Source organism: Plectropomus leopardus, chromosome 11 (genome assembly GCF_008729295.1).
Source record: "Plectropomus leopardus isolate mb chromosome 11, YSFRI_Pleo_2.0, whole genome shotgun sequence".
In the NCBI taxonomy this organism is placed as follows: Eukaryota; Metazoa; Chordata; class Actinopteri; order Perciformes; family Serranidae; genus Plectropomus; species Plectropomus leopardus.
Genome location: NC_056473.1, coordinates 19,307,129 through 19,332,323, shown reverse-complemented (window position 1 = coordinate 19,332,323; position 25,195 = coordinate 19,307,129). Strand labels below are relative to the sequence as shown.

Below are 25,195 nucleotides of genomic sequence, written 5' to 3'. Positions count from 1 at the left end.
TTTTCAAAAGCTGCTGGCAATATCATTTTGATATACAATGACCTTGTGGGGAAGGTGGAGCATTTCTTTGCCAATATTAATCAATCATCATCATACTGTAAAATAGGGAGGAGAGGGAAAGAAGCAAAGTGGAAGGAAGTGGTAAGTCTGTTCAATACAACCTTGGCTGGCAACAGAACACTGATATATTGCTGCAGGGCTGTAGTAAAGACCAACTTAATCAAGTCCAAGTCAAGTCCAAGACCAGGTCCAGTCAAGTCTGAGTCAAGACCAAGTCCAGAGCAAAGCAAGTTCTATTCAAGACCATAATAGCCGATAGTGTCTTTCCAGTGCTGATACGGTAATTAAGTTAGGAGGGACCAAAATAACACACTATATAAACTTAATAATATCTACCTGGAAATAAATCTAAAATGGTAATAAAGTTAATAATATTCCTGACATCACAATGCCGAGAGAAGTTCAGAAAGAATGGAGGCCACAGAGATCGGTCCAATAAGAAAATCATCCTTTCCTCTGTCCTCCACCCTGTGCTACTGCGGTGACTCACGGCCTGCAGGTACCACTGGTAGACTGGAGGAGCGCTAGTTTGTCTTAGCCAGCAGCTAGTTTATAGGAATTTGCTAAATTATACAATACATGGCAAACTGAGCTAAACAGTTCAACGACAGACACATACATAGACTCCGCACTGACAGCTTTGCCCATTGCTGTGATACAAATTTGTTACTAAGCCGACACATTGCTCTGTGTTTGTGTAAAACAGCAGTGGTGGATGACTGAAATAGCCCAAGACCAAGACAAATCTGAGTTCAAAAAGGCACTGAACATTTAAGGAAGAGTTCATGCCTAAACATGTAGGGAGGAAGGCAAGGCATGGAGTCTTAAGCAGAACACTGCCAGAGGATCTATTATTGACTAGAAACTGGCTGCACAGACACGAGGTTAACATGTAACCGTGGACGTGAGGAGCCACACTCTGAGGAGAGAGAGATGTAATATCCAGAACAACATCCACTGTATAACTTCAAGATGTGCTTTGAGAGGAAACTTGATGACGTTCTTTCATGTCTCTTCATGGATAATAGGCTTGACATTTACTGACATTTCCCTTCAAATGTTACTTCAAAAACATCATGGAATAGATATTTATATCATGAACATCTTTTATGTTTGTGTCTTAGTTTGACCAATTGTACAATGACATATCGTCTCAGACTTGAATACATGTTTACCTATGATGTATGTCGAAACCTGCAATGGCTCATTTTTTGGCTTTTAGGGCAATGAGGGGGAAAAAATGCAAATACAACACTGAGGTATTATGGTATCATCTTAGAGGGTTATTATGGCTCACCTAGCTTCTTTTTTTCTTTTTCTGAAAACAAATGAGAGACTTGACCATACCATTGAAGTTGCAGCAGCAAAACCAACACAATTACTCAGAGGTCACTCAAATGAATGAAAGATGAGAGGAACCATGGAGTCAGGTTGCAATGGCTCCACTCTCACACAATGAGTCATGTGATTTGGTTTTAAAAACAATACTCCCTCACCCACCAAATGATCATTTATATATTAATTACTCACTGCGTGTAGCATTGAATTTATAGAGAAACCTTTTTCTGGTATGCCTCCACAGTGAATGAAGAATTACAAAATTGAGAATATCCTTGTTGAAATAAAGCATCTTTAACAAAAGCAAAAGCATATTAAACCACCTATTTCCAAATCTTCACACAACTCATGCAATCTAAGTCTAATTCATCCAGTCGTATGCTCAGGACCTCTGACACAGACAGCCCTTTCTAATGGGGAACTATACTGAAAGTGAATACGTCTATGCTCTCTTCAAAGTCAGACTTCTTTGACAAAAACAGCAATTCTACCTTGCTGAACTCAGGCGCTGCTGGTTTACCACTGCCTAAATCTGCAGTTTGTGGTATTGTGTGACTTTTTATAACTCTTTAACACACCAAAGACACATAATTACACAAACAAGCTACCTGATTAAGGCAATAGTAGACCACCAGCTCTGGTGTTCAGCAAGGTCAAATTACTGTAAATAAAGTTTGGCTCTGTAGAGAGCATAGATAATTTCACTCTTAGTTCAGTCTTTAATGCTGAGGTGTTAGTGAAAAATGCCTGTGTTCGGGAAGCACTGAGAATATGGCTGGATAAATGAGACTTGGCTTATACTGTGTAAGATGTAGACCCCTATTACTTCAGTTCATCAAGATTTTTCTCGGTTCATGGATTCTTCATTTGTTGTGGAGATATGTGAGAAAAACAGTTTTCTTCAAGAATTCTTGGAAAAATGAGGCGAGTAATTAAAATGCAAATGGTCATATGGACAGCACAGTATACATTTACTATAAAACTGTTGATTACAGCAGTTTAACACATATAACATGTTAAGAAATGCTTTGCTATATAATAGAGAAAAACCCTGAGCTCACTGTTTCACTCTGTCTATAAAATGCCTTTAGAGTAATGGTGATTTTAATCTACCTCTGAATATTTCATGTTTCATCCCCACACAAGCCATTAGCTACAGTAGAAAAGGAGTCACCCTTTAATGAATGTGACCAGGACAGCCTGCGAGGACCACTGGGCACTATAAAAGTGATGCAGGCTTCATTCTGCACACAGTGTTAGGCCATCGATAAAAAGGCGAAGCTGCATTTGATAGGAGACCCTTGTCCTGAGTTATGACGGGGACACAGACTTATTATCTCGCTATGATAAGAGGAGAAAGAGCAAGATGTTATGCAGGGCTGGACGGGGAAAGGGGGAAGCAAAGCAGCAAGAGACACAAAGCCTGCATGAACGTGTGTATGCAAGTGCATATTATGCACGTGTGTGTAGAGATGCATACCAGCTTGCCTTCAGGGATTACAACTATCAGGATGGAAATAATGATTATCATTAGTGATGACATAATTAATGTTAGAAGCTAATTCACTGAAGGTCATTGAAACAATGGCACATTAGACTAGATACGTTTTTTCACTATGATGGAATTATCAAGCCATTGACTGAAGCCGTCAATTAAATCTGCGAGCTTTAATGGTCAGATGATGAGGGCAAAATTACTCACAGGGGTTTTTGGAAAGCAGTCACATTTCAATCTAAGGTCAGCAGGCAGATTCATAATCAAACTGAAATCCATGACTTATTCTTATTAACTGATTGTTATGTTAAGTTATCTGCATGGTGAACCGTTGTAAGATGTTGAGACAAGTTGAATATATTAAATCTATTTGTTCTAACTCCTTGACAGCTACCTTTCTGACTGACAGTTTCAATAAAGTCTCTGTCTGTCTGCCATGTGAGATGTGTTTTCTGTCATTGTAGTACTGTAGTGTGTCGCATTTTACAATCAACAGCAAAATCCCAGTACCAGATAGACATTTTGAACATTGCTTGTTGCAATAAATAACTCTAACACAATCTTTCCTGTAAAAACAGAAGCAGTGTCTGAGGCTGCAGAGAAGCCATATGGTAGAGACAAATCACTCAAAGATAAGGATTAATACAGGTTTAGAAGCTTTCACATGGTGGAAACAACTAAGTAAAGGAAGATAAGGGATTCAAAGTTGAATCAGCTACTTTTGGACAGGTTATGTACTCAGTAATAATAAAATCTGCAGCTAGCTGTTCTAATAAATCATCCTTATCTTGCAATGGACTGGCTATGTTTGTGTGTATATAATGTGTTTGGATAACATTGTCGTCTGTGTCATGACTCAGCAGCAATACACTGTTTAAAAATTCCATCAGTTAATAAATAATAATCTGATATTAAGTAAGTCTATTGTGTTTTTGCAGGATTTTATCTAAAGCTTTCCAGATGTCTTCTATTTTTCAAACTTCTGCCAAACTTGGTCTTCTTTTCTCTCTCAGTCCCACTCCTCACATTCGATTCCGCTCAGTCATTGTGTCATTAAATGTCTCTGTGTCGAGCTAAACTTTTCCATACTGAACACAGTAAAATCTTTATGGAGGATGTCCCCAGACCCTCATTCTCTGCTCGTCTCTCTTTTTCACTGTCGTCTTTCCCAGTGCTCTTTTTGCCTTCCTCTCCAGAGTTTTATGTACCAACTTTTGTTGTAGCCAGCACAGACCCAAAAACTTTATTTCACAGAGCTGCCACTACACTTCGAGGATATTAGAAAAAAACGAATAGATAAGCATGGTTGCTTTGAAGGTCTGTGCTTGTGTAATCTCTATGTGTGTGTGTCTGTAATCTTTTCTTTTTTTTAAATTATAGCAGCAACGCTGACAGAGTGAAAAAAGCATCTGCCTAAGGTCTAAAATTAATATACTACAAGTACTTCAAAGACGCACAAAATTTACACTTTTAAAGATATGACTGAATTCAGGAGATCAGTAAGAATATAAACAAAACAAACTTATTTCTTTCTGAGTGTTCTTCCTCTTGATGGATCAACAAGAAACTTTGTTTAAAGTTCCTACACACTCATGCACGCACACACACACAGACACACGCGCACACACACACACACACACACACACACACACACACACACACAGGTGTTTTCACTTCGTGCTTTACATGTTAGGATGGGACAATTAACACCTTCTTCAGTCTTATTAACACTTTTACTCTGGTGACGTCGTACCATTCAAAGTAGCTCTACTTGACTGACAAACATCTAATCAGCCTGAGGAATTAAAAACACCTGTGCAGGTGTGCAGAGTGTGTTTCACACAGCAGCCAATTTTTCTTACTTTGTGTCTGAAAGGACAAAAGGCACATTTTAGCTATTAACCTTACATTTAATTTAGTTTTTATTTAAGTTTGAAAATGCTGTCTGCAGTTGACATTTTGATACTTTTAAGATGACTGTCTGTTTTGGCTGAAACTTGCAGAACTGTTCTTAAAGGTCTTGTGTGTAGGATTAAGTGGCATCCAGCGGTGAGGCTGCATATTGCAACCAACTGAAACTTCTCCAGTGTGCCAAGCGTGTAGAAGAACTACGGTGGCTCACAAAAAGCCCTCTCTACAGCCAGTGTTAAGGTCGCCTGTACTGTGTACTGTAGAAACAGCAGGGGGAACTTCTAAGGAATCTAAAACACAAGTCTTAATTTCAGATGATTATACACTGTTGAAAACAGATATACCTATTATATTCAGTTTTGCCAATATATTCCCCCAAATCCTTAAAACTTGAATTTTAACTTGATGGGTAGTGTATAATACCGAGCTCAAAGACTGAGGGTAATGCTACATGCCCATACAGTCAGCACAGCCACCAGCTGAAAATCCAAGTAGAATACATGTATTTTTTTTTTATTTTATAGTATTTTCCTGGTATTGCACTCTAAAGCTAGATAATATCAGTATTATAAGCATGATGTTCATAAATGTTCAAACTTAACCTTGTTTGGCTGTTTGGGTTTCATTCACCTACTCTTTCACATCTCTTTTGAAAACATGTTTTCTTCTTTAACTTTAAAATAGAAAAGCCTTTTAAGAATAAACTGATGTGCTTAGCAAGGCAAGACAAATATATTTATTTGGCACATTTCATTGCCAAATGCATACCAAAGTGCTTTACAGGTAGCACATATCAAAGTCCATTGTGGGCCCATCACAAGGCATGTCCCAATGGGCTGTAGAAATAGTCATTTCAATTCAATTTCAATTTCATTTCTAAAGTCCAATATCACAAAATCAGCCTTAGGGGGCTTTGCAACATACAGCAAATGTAATGCTTTCTCTGAAGATCCTCACAGGGGTTGCTGTAGCAAAAATGTTCCAAAATTCAATAATGAGCAGGAAGAAGACTCTTAAATCAGCCTAGCATCCAGGACCAACAATGTGGTAGTGGAGAACAGTGGTGCCCCCAGAAATTTCTCATAGGGGTGGGTGACGGGGGGGACTGAAAACCTTGGGCATGCACACCGATACCAAAAACCATAACTAAATTTCAGTAATTCCATTATGCTGTTGAAGTGTATCTGCTGGTTGAAAACTATGTCAATATGGAGAGTTAAGGAATTACATACTGATATACTTTGATTTATTATTTTACACTTAATATTACTAATCATCTGATGGGCTTAGACTAATACTGGTACAGTTAACATTTTGAGTTCAACAACAAACCTGTTCAATTATGTTACATACCTATACATGTTAAGTGATTCACTGCTCTTCAAATAGGCTCATTTTCCTTAAAAAAGAAAAATATGATTATATAGCTCTGATTTGAAGAAGTACATTGTAAAGAATAAAATATTTACCCAGAACAAGCCCTCTCAAATTGAGAGGAGACTTGTGGGTAACCACAGAACCATTTTCATTCAGATTTCTTGAGGTTACAGTTTAAAGGCTCCCCCTTGTGAGCACCACTGGTGGAGTACTAAGCTCTTAGCGTTTAGTTAGTTAATGATGTGTGCCTTGGAAATAATCCCTGGATACCACTGATGGTGGTAAGATAGTTAGCTAGACACCCTACAACAACTGCATGTTACAGTGGAGCAGATAAACTCGTAATCTCTACCTTACACTTTGCTCCTGTGTTTTTAGTTTTGGAAAGGCTAGATAATAAGATATCAACCTCTAAACTCCTAAAATGCTATGTATCACCCTTTCGACTGACTCATTTACACTACTTCTCAGCAGCTACATTTACTTCAGTCACCTGATTTTGGTTTAACAAACATATGTGTCACTGCTCTGAATTACCATTTAACACTGACAGCTCACACCTGGCTCATTGGCATGAAGGTTAATGTGCTATGTAAACATGTGAGTCATTTTACATGTTCTTTCTAACACTTGTCTAAGCCCAGATCTTCACAGTGTTAATTGCACGGTGTAGTTATAATAGGGGGGCTGCCAGTGCTTCAATTACTGGGTCATTATTTATTTTCATATTCACTGGAACATATTATTCATTCATAATGGAAGGCTGCATCTGATGTATTTTTGTATGTTTTGGGCAGACTAATCTATCTGTTAGCCAGATTATTCATGGGATATAGGAGCGCACAGTAATTGCCAAAGGTGCTTGTAAACAACCTGAAGAAGACTGTAACCAGTGAAGCCAATGTTCTGGTTGCACCATGCATGTAATAGTAAGCACTGATACCAGAGCAGGGAAAGACTAAAGAAATATGGCGACTCTGTTCGCCCCTCTCAGCCCTCCTCTCTGTTTGTCACATGCCTGCTCCAATCTCACGTCTGCTGGTATTTACAGACTGAATTATTCTGAGTTTTTTTTACAAAAGCCAGTTAGCTTATCAACAGCTTGCATCCAGCTGAACACCCGCACTCACGTCTGGTTTCAGAAAAGAGGATAAGATCAATTGACTGACTTAAAAAGTAGATTTTCTCTGCCCCCTTTCTGTTACAGGGGAAATGGTTTCATCAGGTAGACAACCCTAAGGGCACCAAGCTCAGCAGGCAACTCAAACATGCGCTAATGTACTTTCATCAGAGGGGAAACCACCAAATTTTAACTGATAGCATCGATTCAGCCTCGACAAAATGCAAAGTCCATCCATTCCTAAATAATGCTGTCAATATCTGCATAACTGCTACAAAATCAAAGCTCTCTCACAACCTCTAACTTTTGTTTTCCATATGGTGAACATATGCTAAATTTGAAAGTGATTGATCAAAGTAACATCGGTTTGAATTACAAGTTCATGAACAACTTGACAGAGTTAAAAAGATAATAATCAGGGAACAAAAGGGGAACTATGTGAACACTGAAACTGACAAGAAAACAATAACTTTGTCAAAGAAAGAGTGTCCAGCTGGACAGAGAAAAGAAAAAAAAGAACATACACACAAATACAATAAGCACCAGCTCTAAAAAGACAAAGACAAAGACACACACACACACACACACTGACCTGGTAGGAGTCAATGGCCTCCCGGTCCAGTGAGCGGCTGACTGACACGTCTCCTGTGTCTATGTCGATGGTGAAGAGACCTTTGGGATCCTGGTCAGCGCCCGGGCCTGTCAGACGGAAGATATGATCCCCTGACTTCTCTGTTGAAATCACCTGCAAACACACACACACACACACACACACACACAGACATCAAAAACTTGAACAACCATAAGCTTTTCCCCATTTAATTTTGAGAAGGCTTATTCCCTGAGGCAAAGAAGTGGTGAACTGCTGCTTCTGTTTTTTTTTTTTTTTTCTTTTTGAAGCGCAGTGTAACGGAAAAACCCTTATTATTATTAGAATTTGTTGATATAAATTTAAGCAAAAGGAGCTTGCTGCGCCTTGAATGGTGATGCAAAATCCCTGATAGCTAGCAATTAAAAATGTATATCAGACAAGACTTTGATTTGATTTCATCAGTTGGCATGAAAGTTAGCATCATCTCCCCGAGCATTGGAGGCCTGCTGTGACCACTTGTTAATGCATGCTAGGAATCCTTTCAGATAAGGAAAGTGGAGCAGTTAAATAAATAAAAAAACTCAATTCCTTAATAATTAAGTGGGATGTTATGTAGATGAGTGTTGTCGTCGTGAGGCCATGTAAGGCAGATTTGCACCAACTACTGTGAAATGGCCTCATAAAGTACAATACAATACAATACAGTGCTATTTTTCAGGAGTGCTGCCAAGTTAGTTGGCTAACCATTTTCTTAGTGATCTGACCCACGGACTTTTTGGATGGATATACTCACATGAGACTGCCATAGCCAGCAGCATCCACAGACACCCCAGCAACAGGAACAGGCAGGTTTAAAAAAAAAAAGAACACAGAAAACAAAGTATGTTAGATTCACATGAAACTGAAGACACAGCAACAAGAGTCAGAGACCTGGTAGATCTTTACAGATCCTGAGTTGAGCAGATGTAAGACTTGTGAAAACAAACTGTGCTAAGTTTTGTTCTCGGTAAAACAATGCCTAAATAAAGATTCACAGCATATAGACATTTTGACCTGGCAGGAAAAGCACAGGTGAAATAAATAACATTAAGGATGGCTCTGTTCCATTAAGTATCCCAGTATGATATTCCAGTGAGCAAGCATGCACAAGATGTCTCCTACGAGGCGTGCAACGATTGATGTTATGTATTAAATTCACCTGTGCTTTTCTTGCTATGTCAAAATGTCAGCCGTAAAAGAGATCTACTGACGAGAGTCTTCCTTAACATTCTTTGTGGATGATTTTGGAGGAATACTATGTTCAATTTTTCAAGAAATAGAGGATTGGTACCACTCTCAAGTCTGTACAGTTAGAGCCAGAAGTCGATTGCTAAGCTTACTGTGTCATAAATCCTGGGAAAAGGGAAAAACAACAGGTAAAGTTTTGTCCAAAGGAAAGAAAATCTGCCCAACATCCTCACCTCATATTTTATTTGTTTAAGTGTTTCATAGGGGTAATCTTCTGTATCATTGTCCTGCCTTGGACAGTTTCCTCCTCTTTGTACTATTTATGCTAAACTAAGATGACTTAGTTACTGTCTTTGGCTACATATTTACTGTACACATATGACAGTGGTATTCATTTTTTCATCTATCTCTAAGCTAAAAAGTGCCAAAATATATACACTTCCCCAAATATCAAACAATTTCTTTAAAACTAAGCTGTATCAAAGTCTGTCATTAGGATAATAATTGAAGATTACTTAAAGGGGGACACCACCTAAATAAACAATTCCAGTATGTTATTCCCATGGCCTTGAAAAGCTCAATGAATATTCTCAAAGCCAGAAACCAGTGTCTCAAACTAGTGATGTCGTCAAGTATAAAGCCTGGAGTACTCCATAAACAATGAATGGGGGCCTGATTTTGTGGAACTACAGAATGTCTGTTGTCTATTTACACCCTAATGAGCTTTTTTTTTTTTACTGTAGTATTCTCAGCACTGAAACAGAAATTGTACCCATATGCTCCAAACTTCCCCCTGGGTGCTCTCATATCATCTTTCCCAATTCATTGTCTGTGTAGCGGTATCAGACTTTACACTTGATGACATCAGAAAATTGAGTTTTAGCACTCACAACATAGGAATAACATCTATAAATTTCGGAAATGGGCGTAGTTCCCCTTGAAGCATCATTTTCAGTGCAGGCAAGAGGCTAAATAACTGACTTTCAGCTTTAAGATTTTGATGTTCCTCTTTGGGCCTACTAAATTTGAACTCCCTTTAAACTAAAAAGTCAGCAACGCAATCTCATTTTCATGTTTCCATCATTTTAAGTCCACGCGAGTCGACACAACAACAGTGTGTCACTGTCTAAATACTTATGTGCTGCCCAAATACTATGCTGCACCCACACAAACACACACACACACACAGGCTTGTCATCATGATGACACCCTTGTGGGCTTCAGCTCTCTAGCTGTGTGCCAAAGATGTAAACTGCTCCTCTGCGCTATGCCTCATGATCAGACGGCTGCGATGAGGTCACCTTTAATGAGAGCGCACTTCCATTGGATGGCAGCTAAAATGACGGCCTTTCTACTCCCCACTTGAAAGAGCATGGGAGATGAGACTGTGTTACAACCCTATGCCAGATGAAGCTCAAGTCCTTATAGCCCTCTCCAAAGCTCTGTGCATTTATCTCGATGTCCCTCTTCATCTTTCACCTCTATTCTCTCTCGCTCTCGGGCCCCTTGCTCCACCGCTTGTTGCTCTCTCTAATATGTCCGTCCATTGCTTTTCTGCTAAGCGTCCACTCTCTGTTCATCGCTTTCCATTTCTCTGTACCGTGTCCTCTTGTGCTCACTACTTCTGCTCTCTTTGTTTGTCATTCCAAACGGCAAAGGTGAGAAATGTCAAAAGAGTTACAAAAGCAGTTATTTGTAGATGTCACCTTATCTTACCTTTCTTCTTCCTTTTTTCCACTCCTCACCCTCCCTCTGCATCATCTTATTTTCCTTGAAAGTTTTATAACTTTTTTGTTATAAATCAGTAACATCAAGAGTACTTTCTCTTATTACGAGTTGTGTTAGAAACTCCTAATCACACAATAAAACTTCTGTGCTGTATTCTGTATTTATAGGACAAACAAAATCCACCAATGCACAAACACACACACACACACACACACACACACACACACAGCCATAATCACACACACACACACACACACACACACACACACACACACACACACACACACAGCCACAATCACACACTCTCACAGGTACAATAGCTGCCATACAGGACAGAGATATTTCAGAGCAGCAATCAAAGTGGCAGCGAGCACCTGCTGAGAGGCAAACTGGGTCAGATGAAGAAAACAAACAAAGAAAAAAGAATGAGGTGCAACATTAGTTGGATTCACAGATGGCTCTGCGTCAAACTTGGAAAGATGCAGGGGGGAGGGGTGGAGGGAAAAAACAGGAACGGACGTACAGGGAGGGTGTGTGGGTGTGTGAGGATGCAGAATGAGAGAAGAGAAAGTAGTGAGGGTGAGATCGCTAATAAAGACATGGCAACTTCAGCTGAAGTGTAACTGAAGTGTCAGGAGAAGTTTAGTGTTTATGAGATGTCTCTGTGGGGAAGAAGTGTCATAATCTGCAACTTATACACCCACCCCGACTCTCATGCATGCTGGCACAGAAACGTGCACCCAATGGCTTTGTCTCCACAGAGTCTGTCTCCCCCTGCGTGTGTGGGAGGACTGATGGGAAAATCTCACCTCTTTCTATCAGCTCTCATTACCAGCCAAGCAGACATGAAAGACTGCGGGGCTCATGATGCTGCGGGAAGATGACAGGAGGTGTGGTGCAGCTCTGCAACACCAAACACCTCCGAGCGCTCAGAAAGAATCAGCACTGAAACAATGGATCAGCACCTGAGTGTTTGTGTTTGTGTGTGTTTGCTCGTGTGTATAACAACATTTAAACTTGATAACATCTCCTGCTGTTTGTGTTCCTGTCAGGTGTCAGGAGGGTAAGAAACATAAACCTGTAGAATAGCAACACGGGTATGTACAAATATGAAGTACACGCAGATGTCTTCTCAGAAAAGTTATGTAAAAAAATCACTTGGGTGTTTCTTTCTTTTTTTTTTTTTTTGGCGTGTCTCAAAAGTCAAAAGAAAAATCTGCTATGTGAGGCAAAGTGTGCCAAAGAAAGTGTTGGACCAAGGAAAACATAATTACACTGAATCATTATCATGCTAATTCTGTATACACAAGCAAACACATCCTTGCACACATGTCCTTGTGTTTTTTGAGGGAGAATGAGAGAGGATATCAACCCCAGTGTGTGCGTGAGAGAGTATGCAGTAGCATCCCTCAGTGGTGCTTCTGTTATCCCTACCAAGGTCATACAGCCAGCTGCGAATGACAATCACTGGCCATGAAAGGACTCCTGGGACCAGGCCAGGCCGTGTGTGTGTGTGTGTGTGTGTGTGTGTGTGTGTGTGTGTGTGTGTGTGAAAGAGGTAGAGAGCGAGAGAAGAGGAGGCACTAAAGTGGTGGTCTGATTGTGCCTGTGAATGTGAGTGCATTATTGCACACGAGACTCTGAGTGTACAAGAATGTGTGTACAGTTTGTGCATGCATGTGTGTGTGTGCGTGTGCGCAAGCATGCCAAGCTTGGACCAGTGCACTGCCTGATTGCCCTGCCACTCCAGCCTGCTAATAAGAGGGACAAGGCGAGGTGGAAAGGCCTGGTGAAGACATGGACGGGTAGAACCGACCCAAGTCCTCGGCGCAGGGCAATGGGAAAACAATGGGACTAATTATCTGGCTTTGATTGGTTTGCCAAGCCGTTGCTAATCATTAGCCATTAGCTGCTGTGTTCTGAGCCAATCACAACAAGCCTGAGAGGGGCAACAATCAAGAGGAAGCCTTGTTGAAAACGAACAAACAGTAATACAGGAGTGTCATTAAGCGGCAAGACCGTGCTAAGAGGGTCAGCAGGGACCATCGCAGTGGGAAATGTTGCTTTTGAAAAGAAGCTTCACTTCACACAGCCCAGCTTGTTCTTGCCTCCTCATGTGTCAAGCCAACAACTCAAATTCACTCAACCATTATAAAGGCTAACTTAAGGAAAAATGAAGTATTTTTTGAGTCATTAAAATCACAGAAAACACTTGTTCAAAATAGAACAAAACAAAGCACAATAAATCAACCCAAAGAAGAATGAGTTTATTTGAATTGAATGCCCTGGAGCGCTGGAGAAAGGCTGTGGCTATGCACAGGCAGCAGGATGAGCAATCTCTCAGTCTTGTTAAAGCTCACACAATGACAGCATCTCCTGGACAGTTTACAACCAACAAATCTGTTCTGTTTTTATTTCCTCTTCTTGGGTTTTTTTGTGGGGTTTTTTTTAAGCTCCTCCCATCAAAATGGATTTCACATCTGCTCAGTGTGTCTGGTGGTCCAGGCATGAATTGGAATTTACGTCAGATGGTTTTAACTCACTGCCGGCAAACATCCGCCACAGACGGGGATGATTATCATGCCGAAAGAAAGACTGGGGAGAAAGGGCCGGAACTTTCTGGTCTTTCTAAGACAATTAAGAGAATCAATTAGACTAAATGACGAGGCCCGCAGGCTGCTTGATTTCTAGCGTCAAACATCTCACTACAAAACACGTTCACTTCCTGCTTGAAAGCTCAGATACTTGGTATTGAATGGCTGTGTGAGTGAGAGGAGCAGCAGAACGAGACAGAGACAAATAAAGCAGAGGGGAGAGAATAAAAAGACTTGAAACAAAGTTACAAAGGAAGAAAAAGACACATGTAACAGTTGTCAGACAACAGGTGGTAAGACAGAGGAGAGAGACAGATTGACAGGGGGAGCAAATGAGGAGGCGCTGTGCGCTAACACAATGGAGCAAAGTTGCCAGACATGTCTACTCTCCTTACTATATTAGCTGGGGCTATAGCCAAACCAGGCCCTCATTTCACTCACCAAAAATACTTTATTGGAGCTGTCATGTCAAGTCAGACACGTTGTGTTGATTTGTGAGCCGGTAAGGGTGGATAAACACAGGTTGAATGACTGACAGCTCCAGTGCAGCACCAGGAGTTAAGATAGCTTTATAGACTGAGGTGTCTGAGATTTCATGCTGATACATTTGAAATTTTCATTTGTAATTTATTGGAGCTGTGTGTGTTTTGTTTTTAGTGTGCCTGTAGGAATCAGTGATTCTGAATTACAAGCTTCTGAAGGCTCTTTGGAAGAAGTAAGCATTCCTATAGGACATGAAATCAGTCTTCTGTAAGGCCTGCTTTACAGTTATTACCCCAAACTTATCCACCACATTTTTATGCAGGGGCTGAGCCGATTGAGCCTTCTTTGCACGGGACTAGTATTACCTGAGGACCTCAAGTAATTTGTAATAATTGCAGCTGTCTGTGAAGATAATCCCATGAAATCTGCCATGTCCATATTTTGTCAATTAAAAATTCCAAATTTTTTATTCATCCATATTTTTACTAACACAGAGGTAATCTGGTAATATTAGTGCCATGTGAAGTTAATCAGCATCTAAGTAATGGTTTCTCTTTGCTGCCTCTTTCATGGTCAAGAATTATGGAAGCTGCATTATCATTTATTAACGTTTTGACAGTTTTTAACAATGTGTGTCAGCACTGGGTTGTTTTTTTTGAACTGATATTTAAAACTTGTTTTGTTTTGATTTAAAGTAAGAAATTACAACTTTGTGTCAGTCACTATGGAGTGAACTGCAATTTTCTGTCAAGCATTTGCACAAACCCCTTTATATTTACAGGATACGGAATGCCACATCTAAGCAAAACATGTTAACAAACACAAACATATTCATCAAATAAAGAGGAGCTGACAGTTGTCTGTTCAACCATCAGTCTTTGGTCATCACCTGTGATTGGCCTGCCACAAGATTTAATAGAATTCTTGACATTGGGAAAATTGCAATTTGAAACCTCCACCAGATGAAGAGAAAACTGGTCAAAGCTAGAGCAGGCTGATGGGTTGTCTTTGGACCATTAACCAAAGCCAAAGAAAACTGACACTTTAAAAACAATCCTAAACTCTCCACAAAGATGACTTATCCAGTTAAAGTTTTAAACATGTTTTGCAAAATTTGCAGCATTTAGTCTTGCCTCCTCCACAGTACACAGCACAGGGAACATAACAGCTTACTCACTGCACCTATAAATGCAGGTAAATATATTTATATGAGCACTGGCGGATAAGATGAGTGTAATGGATTAGAGTTACAAAGTGCCAAGCTTTCAGGAACAGCTCTGGGCAGGGATGTGATTTTGGCACAGCCAGTATTGCAGAGTATATAGTCCAAAAATAAAAAAAACAACCATTACACGTTTAGGTTTACCATTACAAGTAAAGGTAAAAGAGTAACGTATTTTTGTGTAACAACCTTAAATGACCTTTTTAATTATTAAAATTGTGTAAAATAGGTCCAGTAAAAAAAAACCAAACTCTCTATGTGCTACATTAGTCAAAAAAAAAAGTCTTAAATGTGCATGCTCTCTTCATGCTTAGCCAGAGAAGGGTGCTAGTGCCCATGGGCCCCAAATCTCTGAACCCTGAGGAAGCCTGCAAAACATTTTTGGCATGCACCCACCCAAATGCAGGTAAATCATTGGCAGCGGTGGGTAAAATGATCAGGCCACCTGCCACTCTGGCGGGTAGGGAAGATGCACAGCAGAGAGACAAGCTGTGAAAGTCACTCGTAATTGCCATATAAAAGTTATGTCACTGGCCATAGAGCCTTATTCCTTTTGACTGACAGTCAAAGTTAACCAAATTCTGATCAATGACTGTCAATAGAAAAAGCACAAATACCAGGATGTTCTTATGCAGTATTCATATGTATACATACAAAATGTAATGCACTACAATTTATATGTAATACACATAATCATTAGACTGTAATTCATATAAAACCCACCTGAACTGATCAGGAAGGCTGCAATCATGTGATGCGCTGACAGGAGTTAAAAAAGAGTAAGTATAAAGACTGGTGGATGGGTCAAACAAACACAAGACTTTCACCCAGGAGACTGATCAGAACCGTGTGAAACCATGTGAACTTTGAGTTACTCTAAGGTACGTCATCACAATGTTGTTGTTTTTTTCTTAGACCTAACTGTGGTAACTTTACTTGCCTACATACTTTTCTTGCCAAATCTAACCTACATAACTTTACATGCAGTAAAGTAAGTAAGTAAGTAAGAGGATAGTTGCACATACATACATGACTACTAAATACTGTATCAACTTCATTAGCACACGTATAAATTTCATCTGAAGGTAGGGCGTAATGTGTCGTGAGCGTGTGGTGGAGCGCAAGAGAGAGAGAGAGAGCGTGTGTCTTGGTGGATTTACTTAGCACACAGTTTTTGGTGAGCGGATAAATATTGAAAGGTGAGCTGTCAAGCTATCGTAAATATACAGTGCCATTTCCATGAATAAACACTGCCCCTTTTTGATGTACACTCCCAAAAATAGAGCTCCCAGGGAGCCACCGTGTAATTCAAACGCTGGAATTGACAAAACTTGTTGTGTTTTTTTGTTTAAATATATCAAACATTAAATGTCATTCATATATTAAATGATGTCTTAATGATTAAATGTTAGTCCCTCATTTAGCACATAGATTTCTTGCCGCATATAACATTTCTGCGTCAGTGGCAAACAAAAATTCTTGGCTGCCACACTGACAGGCAGTAAAAAAACTTCAGTTCAGACTCTGCACCCAGTAAGCAATGCAATTTTGGGGGGGGGCATCTAAGGACACTGAGGCTCTCTTAGTACATACTTAGTGCAGGCATACAGTCAGGGAAACAATCAAAATACATGCATGGTCAGACTGATTAGAATCACTGGATGGTACAGTAGACAACAGTCTACCCAGCCTCCTATTCACCCTTGAGAATAACGCCTGATTCAGACATAATCCCAGACATGAGCAAAAAGGTTTGAGGAATAAACATTTAAACTACTTGAGCTGTGATTAATTTATCCTCCTGAATACTTGAGCAGCCTTAAAAAAAATGCTCCTATCAGCAGTGACTGAAGTGGCGTGTACTAAGAGACAAATTTAAGCATATCAATTTCATTGCATGCTCCAGCTGCTGTGTGAGTTGTTGTGAGCTGTTTATGGGCCCCCGAGGGAGGGCAGGGGAGAGACCTCTGTATCAAAACAATTCCACAGCTAGCAGGAGGTGTGACATAAACAACAAGGTTCTTACCCTTCCCCTGTGAGTCCCGCTGACAGCCAACCCACCCTCACCCTGCCAGCACGCACGCACACACAAACACACACACTCGTGTTTGCATTGGCACGCACAGTCATACATGTCAAACTGTAGCCCTCACAATCTCAGCTCTTCCCCTGCTTCTTACTGCTTATCTCACGAAGAGAGGGCGGGAGCATAAAAAATGAATGGCTGCCATATGGAAATGGTAGGTTGCGTAAGAAGAAGGAAAGCTATTGGTGTGGAAAATCAATTTCGCCAAGTTGCCGACATATAGCCTCTATTGGGTAAAATAGCCCACATTAGCCTGTCCTCTCATGCAAAGCTGACTGTGGAGGTTGGGGAGAAGGATGGAGGGATACAGGGATGAGAGGAGGACGGATGTTATTTGCAACTGAAAATTGGAGAGAAGAAGAAATAGGAAAAAGAGGGGGACTGTTAAGGGGTTGCAATGAAGGGAGAGAGGGGAAAGAATTCATGTCACGTATGCTGCATTCAATTTCTTACATGAACATAAAAAAGTACTATAGGAATGGCTGCTCCACCCACAGCAAGTCAATGGCGTACTGTAGGGATAATATGTGTCCCCTGTGGACCAAACTGATCTGCTGACTCTTGTTCATCTCTGTTATCTCCCTGAAGTTGCACAACCCCCTGTGGACTACAGTTGTCCCCCAAAAATTTCATCTAAGGGTTCAACACATGTATACTCACCTATTCCACTGTCCTTTACTACCAACCTGGTATCCCCAGGCCCTCGAGTTGCATCAGGGGGACTTTATTGGGCATGGTGCTGGTATGAGCAGGAGGCCCAGGCTTTGTGCTGTGGTCATGCTCTCCAGGGTACAATTATCTATTATGTGTAGGGCTCAGTATGGAATATCTTTTTATGTTAGTCTCTGTGGGTTGTGAGAGATGTGGTTGGTCTCATAGCACCCAGTCTTATCTGGAACAAAGCTCCCTGACACATAGAGATACATCAACGCTACGTAAGATTAATGTAGAGCCTTACAGTGTATAGTTCTTGGTTGACCATTTGTTTTCAGACGACTAAGGTTACATGATTTACCTGCTGCACTGACTTTTCACCATAAAAAAATAAAACAAAATAAAAAATGTGTATTTCTTTTGAGAGGAATTGTGTATGTAATGACGTGCAATTCATAATCTGCCTCATAAATAATGAACTGTGTTATATCTTTTTGAGCCTGTTCCACAGGGTCAAACTGGATAAGTCACCAGTGACAAAGAAATGATAATGTCCTGGCAATTAAATAGCACACATTGGAGAATAATGCAGAATATAGCCCTGGTCTACAATCCTGGTAGTTTAAAATAATTGTATCTGAAAACATACAAAACTGAGATTTTCACTTTTTTTTTTACAACTTTCAGTGTCCACAGGGAGTCCTAATGACTGCAGAGCTGAAAAAAAAACCTTCAGAAATGAAAAGAATTATACTGGGTGTCAAACAGTAATGTTATAGACTAATACAATTATATTTTCTCTTGTCAGACATTAATGAGATAAAGTGAAATGTCTCCATTGGAAACTTTTCTTTTCATCTGTTATCAATTTTTTTTTCTACCTTTCTTAAACAACATATCTTTGAAACTAAAAAACAGAATAGGTTGTTTACCACTGATAACCAAAAAAACATATATGAATGTACAAACAATGACACTTTTGAAAATGAAGTTAACTTTATGAAACAGTCAAGGCACCAAAAGTATGCAGTTAGGTTTTGGCAAGAAAACTACTTGCTGAAGTTTAGGAAACAAAAAGGTATGCGTTGGGTTAAAATAAGTACATTTACAGGTTTGACTTTTGGTTTCACACATGAAACAAACACTGGTCTCCTGGATGAAAATCCTGTGTGGCAAAGGGGGTGAGGTGGTGGACGGGTCAAACAAACACATGACTTTCAACCAGGAGTCTGGTGTTTGTGTCACATATAAAATCAAAAGTCAAAGTAGCAATGTACTTATTTTTATCCAACCATAATTTTTTTTCTTTATCTGACCACATAGTTTTGGTGGCTAAAGACCTGCCCAGTATCCCAAAAAATAAGTGAAAATATGGGTTGTTGCACAAATGGCATACATGTCAAGTTTTTTTGGTAATGGCGAGCTGGTCTTAAGTATTTGGACCCCAACAAATTGAGAGTATGAAATTAACACTTCTATTTAATCTGCCCAGTGAATCCAATTCTTTTAATGATTGCATTAGATATACCAGATAACAATTCATAAGTAAAGGTTTTGCATTTATCAGGCTTTTCATTAAAAAAGTTTCTAAGATACAAAGTGTCAATTTTAGTAATTAGTCATTTTTAATTTGATACAGATTTTACAAGCCTGACTCAGTGTCATCTAAAACTCTCCCTGAGCATGTATGCAGAGTTCCTGATATTTCACAGCCTCAAATATTAATAAAACATTGCAGTGCATGTGTGACATACACATTTCATCATCCATCACCTGCAAGAATACATGAAACATTAATGATCAATTACTTCATTAGCATGCAATACAGCCTCGAAAACCTGAAAATTGTTTTTTGTATGTGCTTTGTTTTTGTCAGGATTTTTGTCATGGCCTTAAATAATGGAATATATTTTAACTAAGAAGGAGAGAAGGTAACTACAGCAACAAAACAACCACGCTATGTGCTGAAACTCACACACATATACGTACTTCATATCAGAAAATGTTGGCATTTTAGTTTAATGGTAATATAACATTGAACCTCATCTAAAGTAACTATGGCTGAATGCTAACATTTCCAAAACCTCAAAATATGATATCTGTTCATTTTCTTGAGAAGAAATGAAAGCCAATACCTTGATGCAACACCTTCAGGAAATACATGCCTCTACTTTTACTTAAAATGCCTTTCCTTAAAGAGTACCATACCTAGATACTTGAGATGTGTTTAAAATATGGAAATCTATTTCTATGTTCATCATGATATTCAGAGCACAGAATCTGACTTAATACTGACCAAGACCACATTCCTTTATAATGACTAGGGATGTAATTCCTAGTCATTATTCAAATCAATGAGATGAAAAATGACGTGCCACGCCACTACATGTTCAATATCCTATGTCATGTCTGGGACTACAGACAGCTCGGCAACATAAATAGGATGAAGCAAAAGCTTCACAACAGGCGATTTTGAAAAAGAAGATGCACCCTCAAGTCACAAATAGGATGTGTGGTGGCATTTGAGCTTTCATAAGTAATAAAGTAATAACGGCGAGAAGATAACAGAAATATATTGAAATATTGCAAGAGAGTGTTGAACTCCATAAATAGTAAAACTAACATGATGCAGCATGTTAGTCAGCAGCTCCGGTCAGCCCCGTCTACGCGCGTTACTTGTTAACGACAACCACACGGCCAAACCACACTGACAAGCGCATTTGCAGCCCCGCTCACCGAAACGAGTACAAGAGCCAAAAAGAGCGCTCATCTAATCACCCACAAGTGGCAAAGGGCCAACTTAGCTCTTCAAACTTGCCCTCTCTGCTTTCCCCTCTAACAAAAGTTTAACTTTCTGCACCAGCCACTTCTGTCTCCTGTGAAAGGGTTGTTTTGTTTAACAGCAGGGGACATTGTGAATGTCCATAAATGCATTTATTACATAGCTTGTGTTTTGCATTTATACCCTACCTCAGAAATACAAAGGGATTCTTTAATTTAATGTAGAAAAGAAGAGAAAATGCAGTATTATGGATAGTTTTTGTTTGAAATAATTAAAAGAATATTTTTCAGTCATAACTGAAAATACTGAAAAACTGATAAGTTTAATCCTTTGAGAGTTCAAATATTACCTATGTGCATTTCTGAAAGCTGCACAATGAGAACTTTTTTGGTGGAGCTTCTTCAACATGGCCTACAGGAGGCATACCATGCTCACTTTCTGCGCAGTAAAGCAGCTTAAATAACTGGAAAAGAAAAGATATTAGTGGATAAAATTGCAACTACATCAAGCAATGGGGTGGCATTAAGGAATCATAAATTCACTATTATAATATATTGTTTAATACAATAGTATTAATGTTGTACGGATATCACTGAAATATGAACCATTGGCACTGTACAGCAGGGTTGGACTGGGAACAAAGCCCATCTGGCATTTGCCAGAAATGCTAGACCAACCAGTCCAACCCTGCCGTTTAGTGAAAGCGATGCCCACCCTTGGAGAAAAATGGGAGCTGCAAATAATCCTTGAGAGGCTTCTTTTATTATTTATCTAAATAATGCATATACATGCTAACGAATTATTTAAAACTTAAGCAGAGTCTACAGACAAATGCTTAAATGTTATTTAAGGCACTCATAGAAAAAGTTGACCTCAACATTATTCATCACACGTGCTCATACCTTAAAGGCCGCCTGAAACCATCTTCACTTAGGAAATACAATTTTAAATGTGTTTCGGTGCACATCTGCTGCCACTCTAGTGTTGAGTGACATCATTTCTTTTCTGGGTCTCCTGTTCTTGTTATCAGTTATATTTAGAAAAAGAAAAAAATTGACAAAATTGTTGTTTTATGTGGCTGAGACAACCTTTAGTGAAGTAGTTCCCTCTCACTAATTGGCAAAATCCAATTTCCCAGTATATTTCCAAGGTCCAACCAGCTCTAATTTATCTCCAACTGATATTAAATCAAAGCAAATTAATGTTCTGTGTCTGCTACTTCCAGTATATACAGTATACTTGGATTGACTCCGAGAATGAACATCTACCTATGACTGAAGTCAACTCAGAGCTAAAAGTCAGGAAACAATATTTTAGTTGTAATATAACATGGTAATATTATAGGCAACCCATTCCATCTATACCTCAGTCATTAGATGTTTTATATCAAATGGCTCTTACATTTTTAACAGGTGACAGGTGAGGAGTGAACACACTGCTTCACTGGGTTTTAAGATTGTCTTCTTTTGCTGGTTCCCAATTTTAGAACTGAGTCTGGTAATAGTTCCGGCCAGAAGGGGAAAAAAACTGCAGCAGGATGTGGAATTGGATCACTGAATTTGAATTGTGAAGTATTAATCCAAACCTCAATTTATATACCTGCAATTTTGTCCATTATCTTCCTCCTAGTTAATTGCCAATAAACCGAATGAATACATATAATAACTAAGAGGAAAAATACATCACATATTTAATGGCGTAAGCTAAGTCAGTCGTGCAGGTGACACTGATATATGAATTGCTGCATCCTGAATACAAACTTGCACTGGAGAAGTAAAAAAAAAACAGACATAAACAGACAGACAGCCCATTCTCATTCTGAAGTTGCCAAATACCGTTATTTTGACAGTGCTTTCAGTGTACAATCTTAACACTAAAAGCCATCTTTTGCGTCCGTATGATTTGCCCCTAGACCGCGGAAGCTGAGAAGGCAGCCAGATAGAACTAGTGATATGTGGACAGGTGGTGTCACTTGAGAACACGCGTACATGACATAATATCATCATCCCACCATGTGCTTGTGTTGACATCACAGTAACGACATCTGGGAACATCAACAGCAGACGCACAAGGACACCCAGATCGTAATATGTAGACATGAAAGTCCACTGCAAAGTGGCAATATGTGACGATTTGACATGAGGATGTTTTGAAATAGAAGCTTTCACTATGGTTTAGAGAAAATGTAACTTAACTAAAAATAAAACTTTGAGAAAATGAGTACAGTATTGTGCAAGACATCGGATTGATTCTAAAAGAAATGCTAATTGCTAACTGAAGAAAATATGTACACTTGCATTCATCATCATCACTGTCATTGTCATCGTCATCGTCATCATCATGCAACAACAACAGCAAGTTAAAGCTGTGCTTCCATGAGCCTGGTCATGAGCCCTGTGAGTGAAATGCACTCTGATTTGGGAAAGCAAATCAATCACTGTCAGATTGAGATAAAGAGTAAAGTATCTCCTGCATAGTTAAGTGTTTGGCCATTGTGTGTGAGATCTCAACAGCAGTCAGAAGACACAGTACGCTAAACAGCTGCAGGCACTGAACTTTTTGTTCAAGCAGGGGCGAGGCGGCAGCAGTCTGCATAAGACCTTTTGACTGAGTTACATAAGCTGTAAACGGCAATGAGATTATGTAGTTTGGCAGTAAAAGGGGCATAAACAACTCTGGTGAAAACACGTGTTTTCTGTATTTGTCAGCTTCGCATAATATAAACTCTCTGGTGAGTTTAAAATTAAGCTTAAGTGTATAGTGTTGGCCCTGAGTGAGTTTGTGTTATCAGAATGACTGTGCAGTGTCAAAGAGATATAAGCTCTGCTAAAACTCATTGAAGTAAATTGCAGGGCTTGATAGAGCATATACTGTATGATGATATATGATAGAGTAAAATGCTAATTTTATCTAAATTTATGGTATTTCCGTAAAACAGTCAATGCAAATACACTTTGTTAACACGAGATCAATGAAATAAAAGATTACTTGGCAAAGGCAAAAAACTTTCTGAGGTTCCTTAACAGTAGTTGGCAATGACTTCAGGGACCCACTTGATGTTTGTCTGTAATTTGCTCTGAAATCATTATCACAGAAATGTTCTGGTTTTTATATTCACATATATATATTTAATCACCATCTCATACTTACCCAGACATTTTCTGTGGAGCTGTTTAACAGATTCAGAGAAGAAGAACACCATACCTTTTTTTTTTGCGGGCCAAATACGACCACGGCTACAATTCACAAAAAATCCCCAAACTGTCACAGACCATGAAAAATAATATTTTCCAAAGCTTTAAATAATGCACATATCAAATCTGTGGTCCTGTACCTTGGGCAATTTTCTCTCTCGTGGCTGTGCAATTTTTTTTCCTTGTCATGAAATATTTTCAGTGTAGGACTTGGATGCTGTTGGGAAATCAAGCCCGGTTGAGTTTATGATAGGACTGTGTGTTTCTTACCTTGCCAATGATCCTGGGGAAAGGGGCTCTCTGGTTCTCAGTTACGATCATAGGAGGGACCAACAGGGATCTCTTAGATCTGAACGGCAGCATCTGGCCAAAACCCAGGATATCCTAAAACACAAAGAAGAGAAACCATATTGTATAACTTTGAAATTGCAATCCTTTACATTTCATGTTTTGCCACGCCACTCTGTGAAGCATTCCCCTGTGTTGTATTTGTTGGCATCTTGTTCGCCATTACCCTGAACCCCACCAAGGATGCATAAAACACACATGGAGAGCGGTATACGCATTCTGAAAATATTGAGAAAAAGGTCTGAACAAGCGATTCCCAATTCTGCTGGCAGAACGGTAGGTACTCTGTAATGAGGCATACAAAGATTCACCTTAATTTATTCAGTCTGTATGTTAAATAAAGACAGGAGAGAGAAGGAGAAAAGACAAAGCATTAAAGTAAGAGTAACTGTGACAAAAAGACATGATAAAAACCAAATAAATGAGAGATGACAAGATTTTGGCAGAGCAATTGTGCTGTTCATGTAAAAGAAGCCAATCTGAAATATTATTTTTGCTCTTGAGAGCACAGTAGCATAATGGAATTTCATTTTTCCACCCTCCTGCTGTTGTCAACAAAGACGTGGCTGTTATTGTATAATACAGCAAAAGATTTCCCTTAACTCTTCTTCACTTTCAGATCTTTGATACAGTCAGGGCTCCTCTGCTTGGATGGTGATGAAAGTAATGTCTGTCACTGACACCATGAACAGAAGCTGGAATCCTGGCTGCTAACACGGAGGTGATGACCTACAGTGGAGGACAGGCTGCCGACTGTCTGAGCACCTGAACACAAGCCGAAGAGAGACAACAAATGCCCACACACCCATAGACTCACAAATATGTCCCCAAAACATGCTTATGTTTTACTAGACATGAATTATGATAGAGACTAGAATTACCACCCTGCAGTTGCATGCCTCTGCAAACCAGTCAAGTTGCAGTTACAGTTTATATTCATGTTTGTCCAGACTCATATGTCGCCATGACAGCCGATAATGCTTT

The 25,195-nt window shown here is 39.4% G+C and overlaps 1 protein-coding gene across 1 annotated transcript in view; it reads right to left on the bottom strand.

The window, feature by feature from the left end:
- cdh13 (cadherin 13, H-cadherin (heart)) overlaps nt 1-25,195 on the bottom strand; it is a 323,390-nt gene that overhangs the window by 154,271 nt on the left and 143,924 nt on the right. Inside the window, exons 4-6 of the mRNA XM_042496074.1 lie at nt 24,134-24,247; nt 8,687-8,692; nt 7,894-8,046 (exon numbers count right to left, since the gene is read on the bottom strand). Coding sequence (XP_042352008.1) covers nt 7,894-8,046; nt 8,687-8,692; nt 24,134-24,247 — 273 coding nt within the window. The remainder of the gene's footprint in view (nt 1-7,893; nt 8,047-8,686; nt 8,693-24,133; nt 24,248-25,195) is intronic.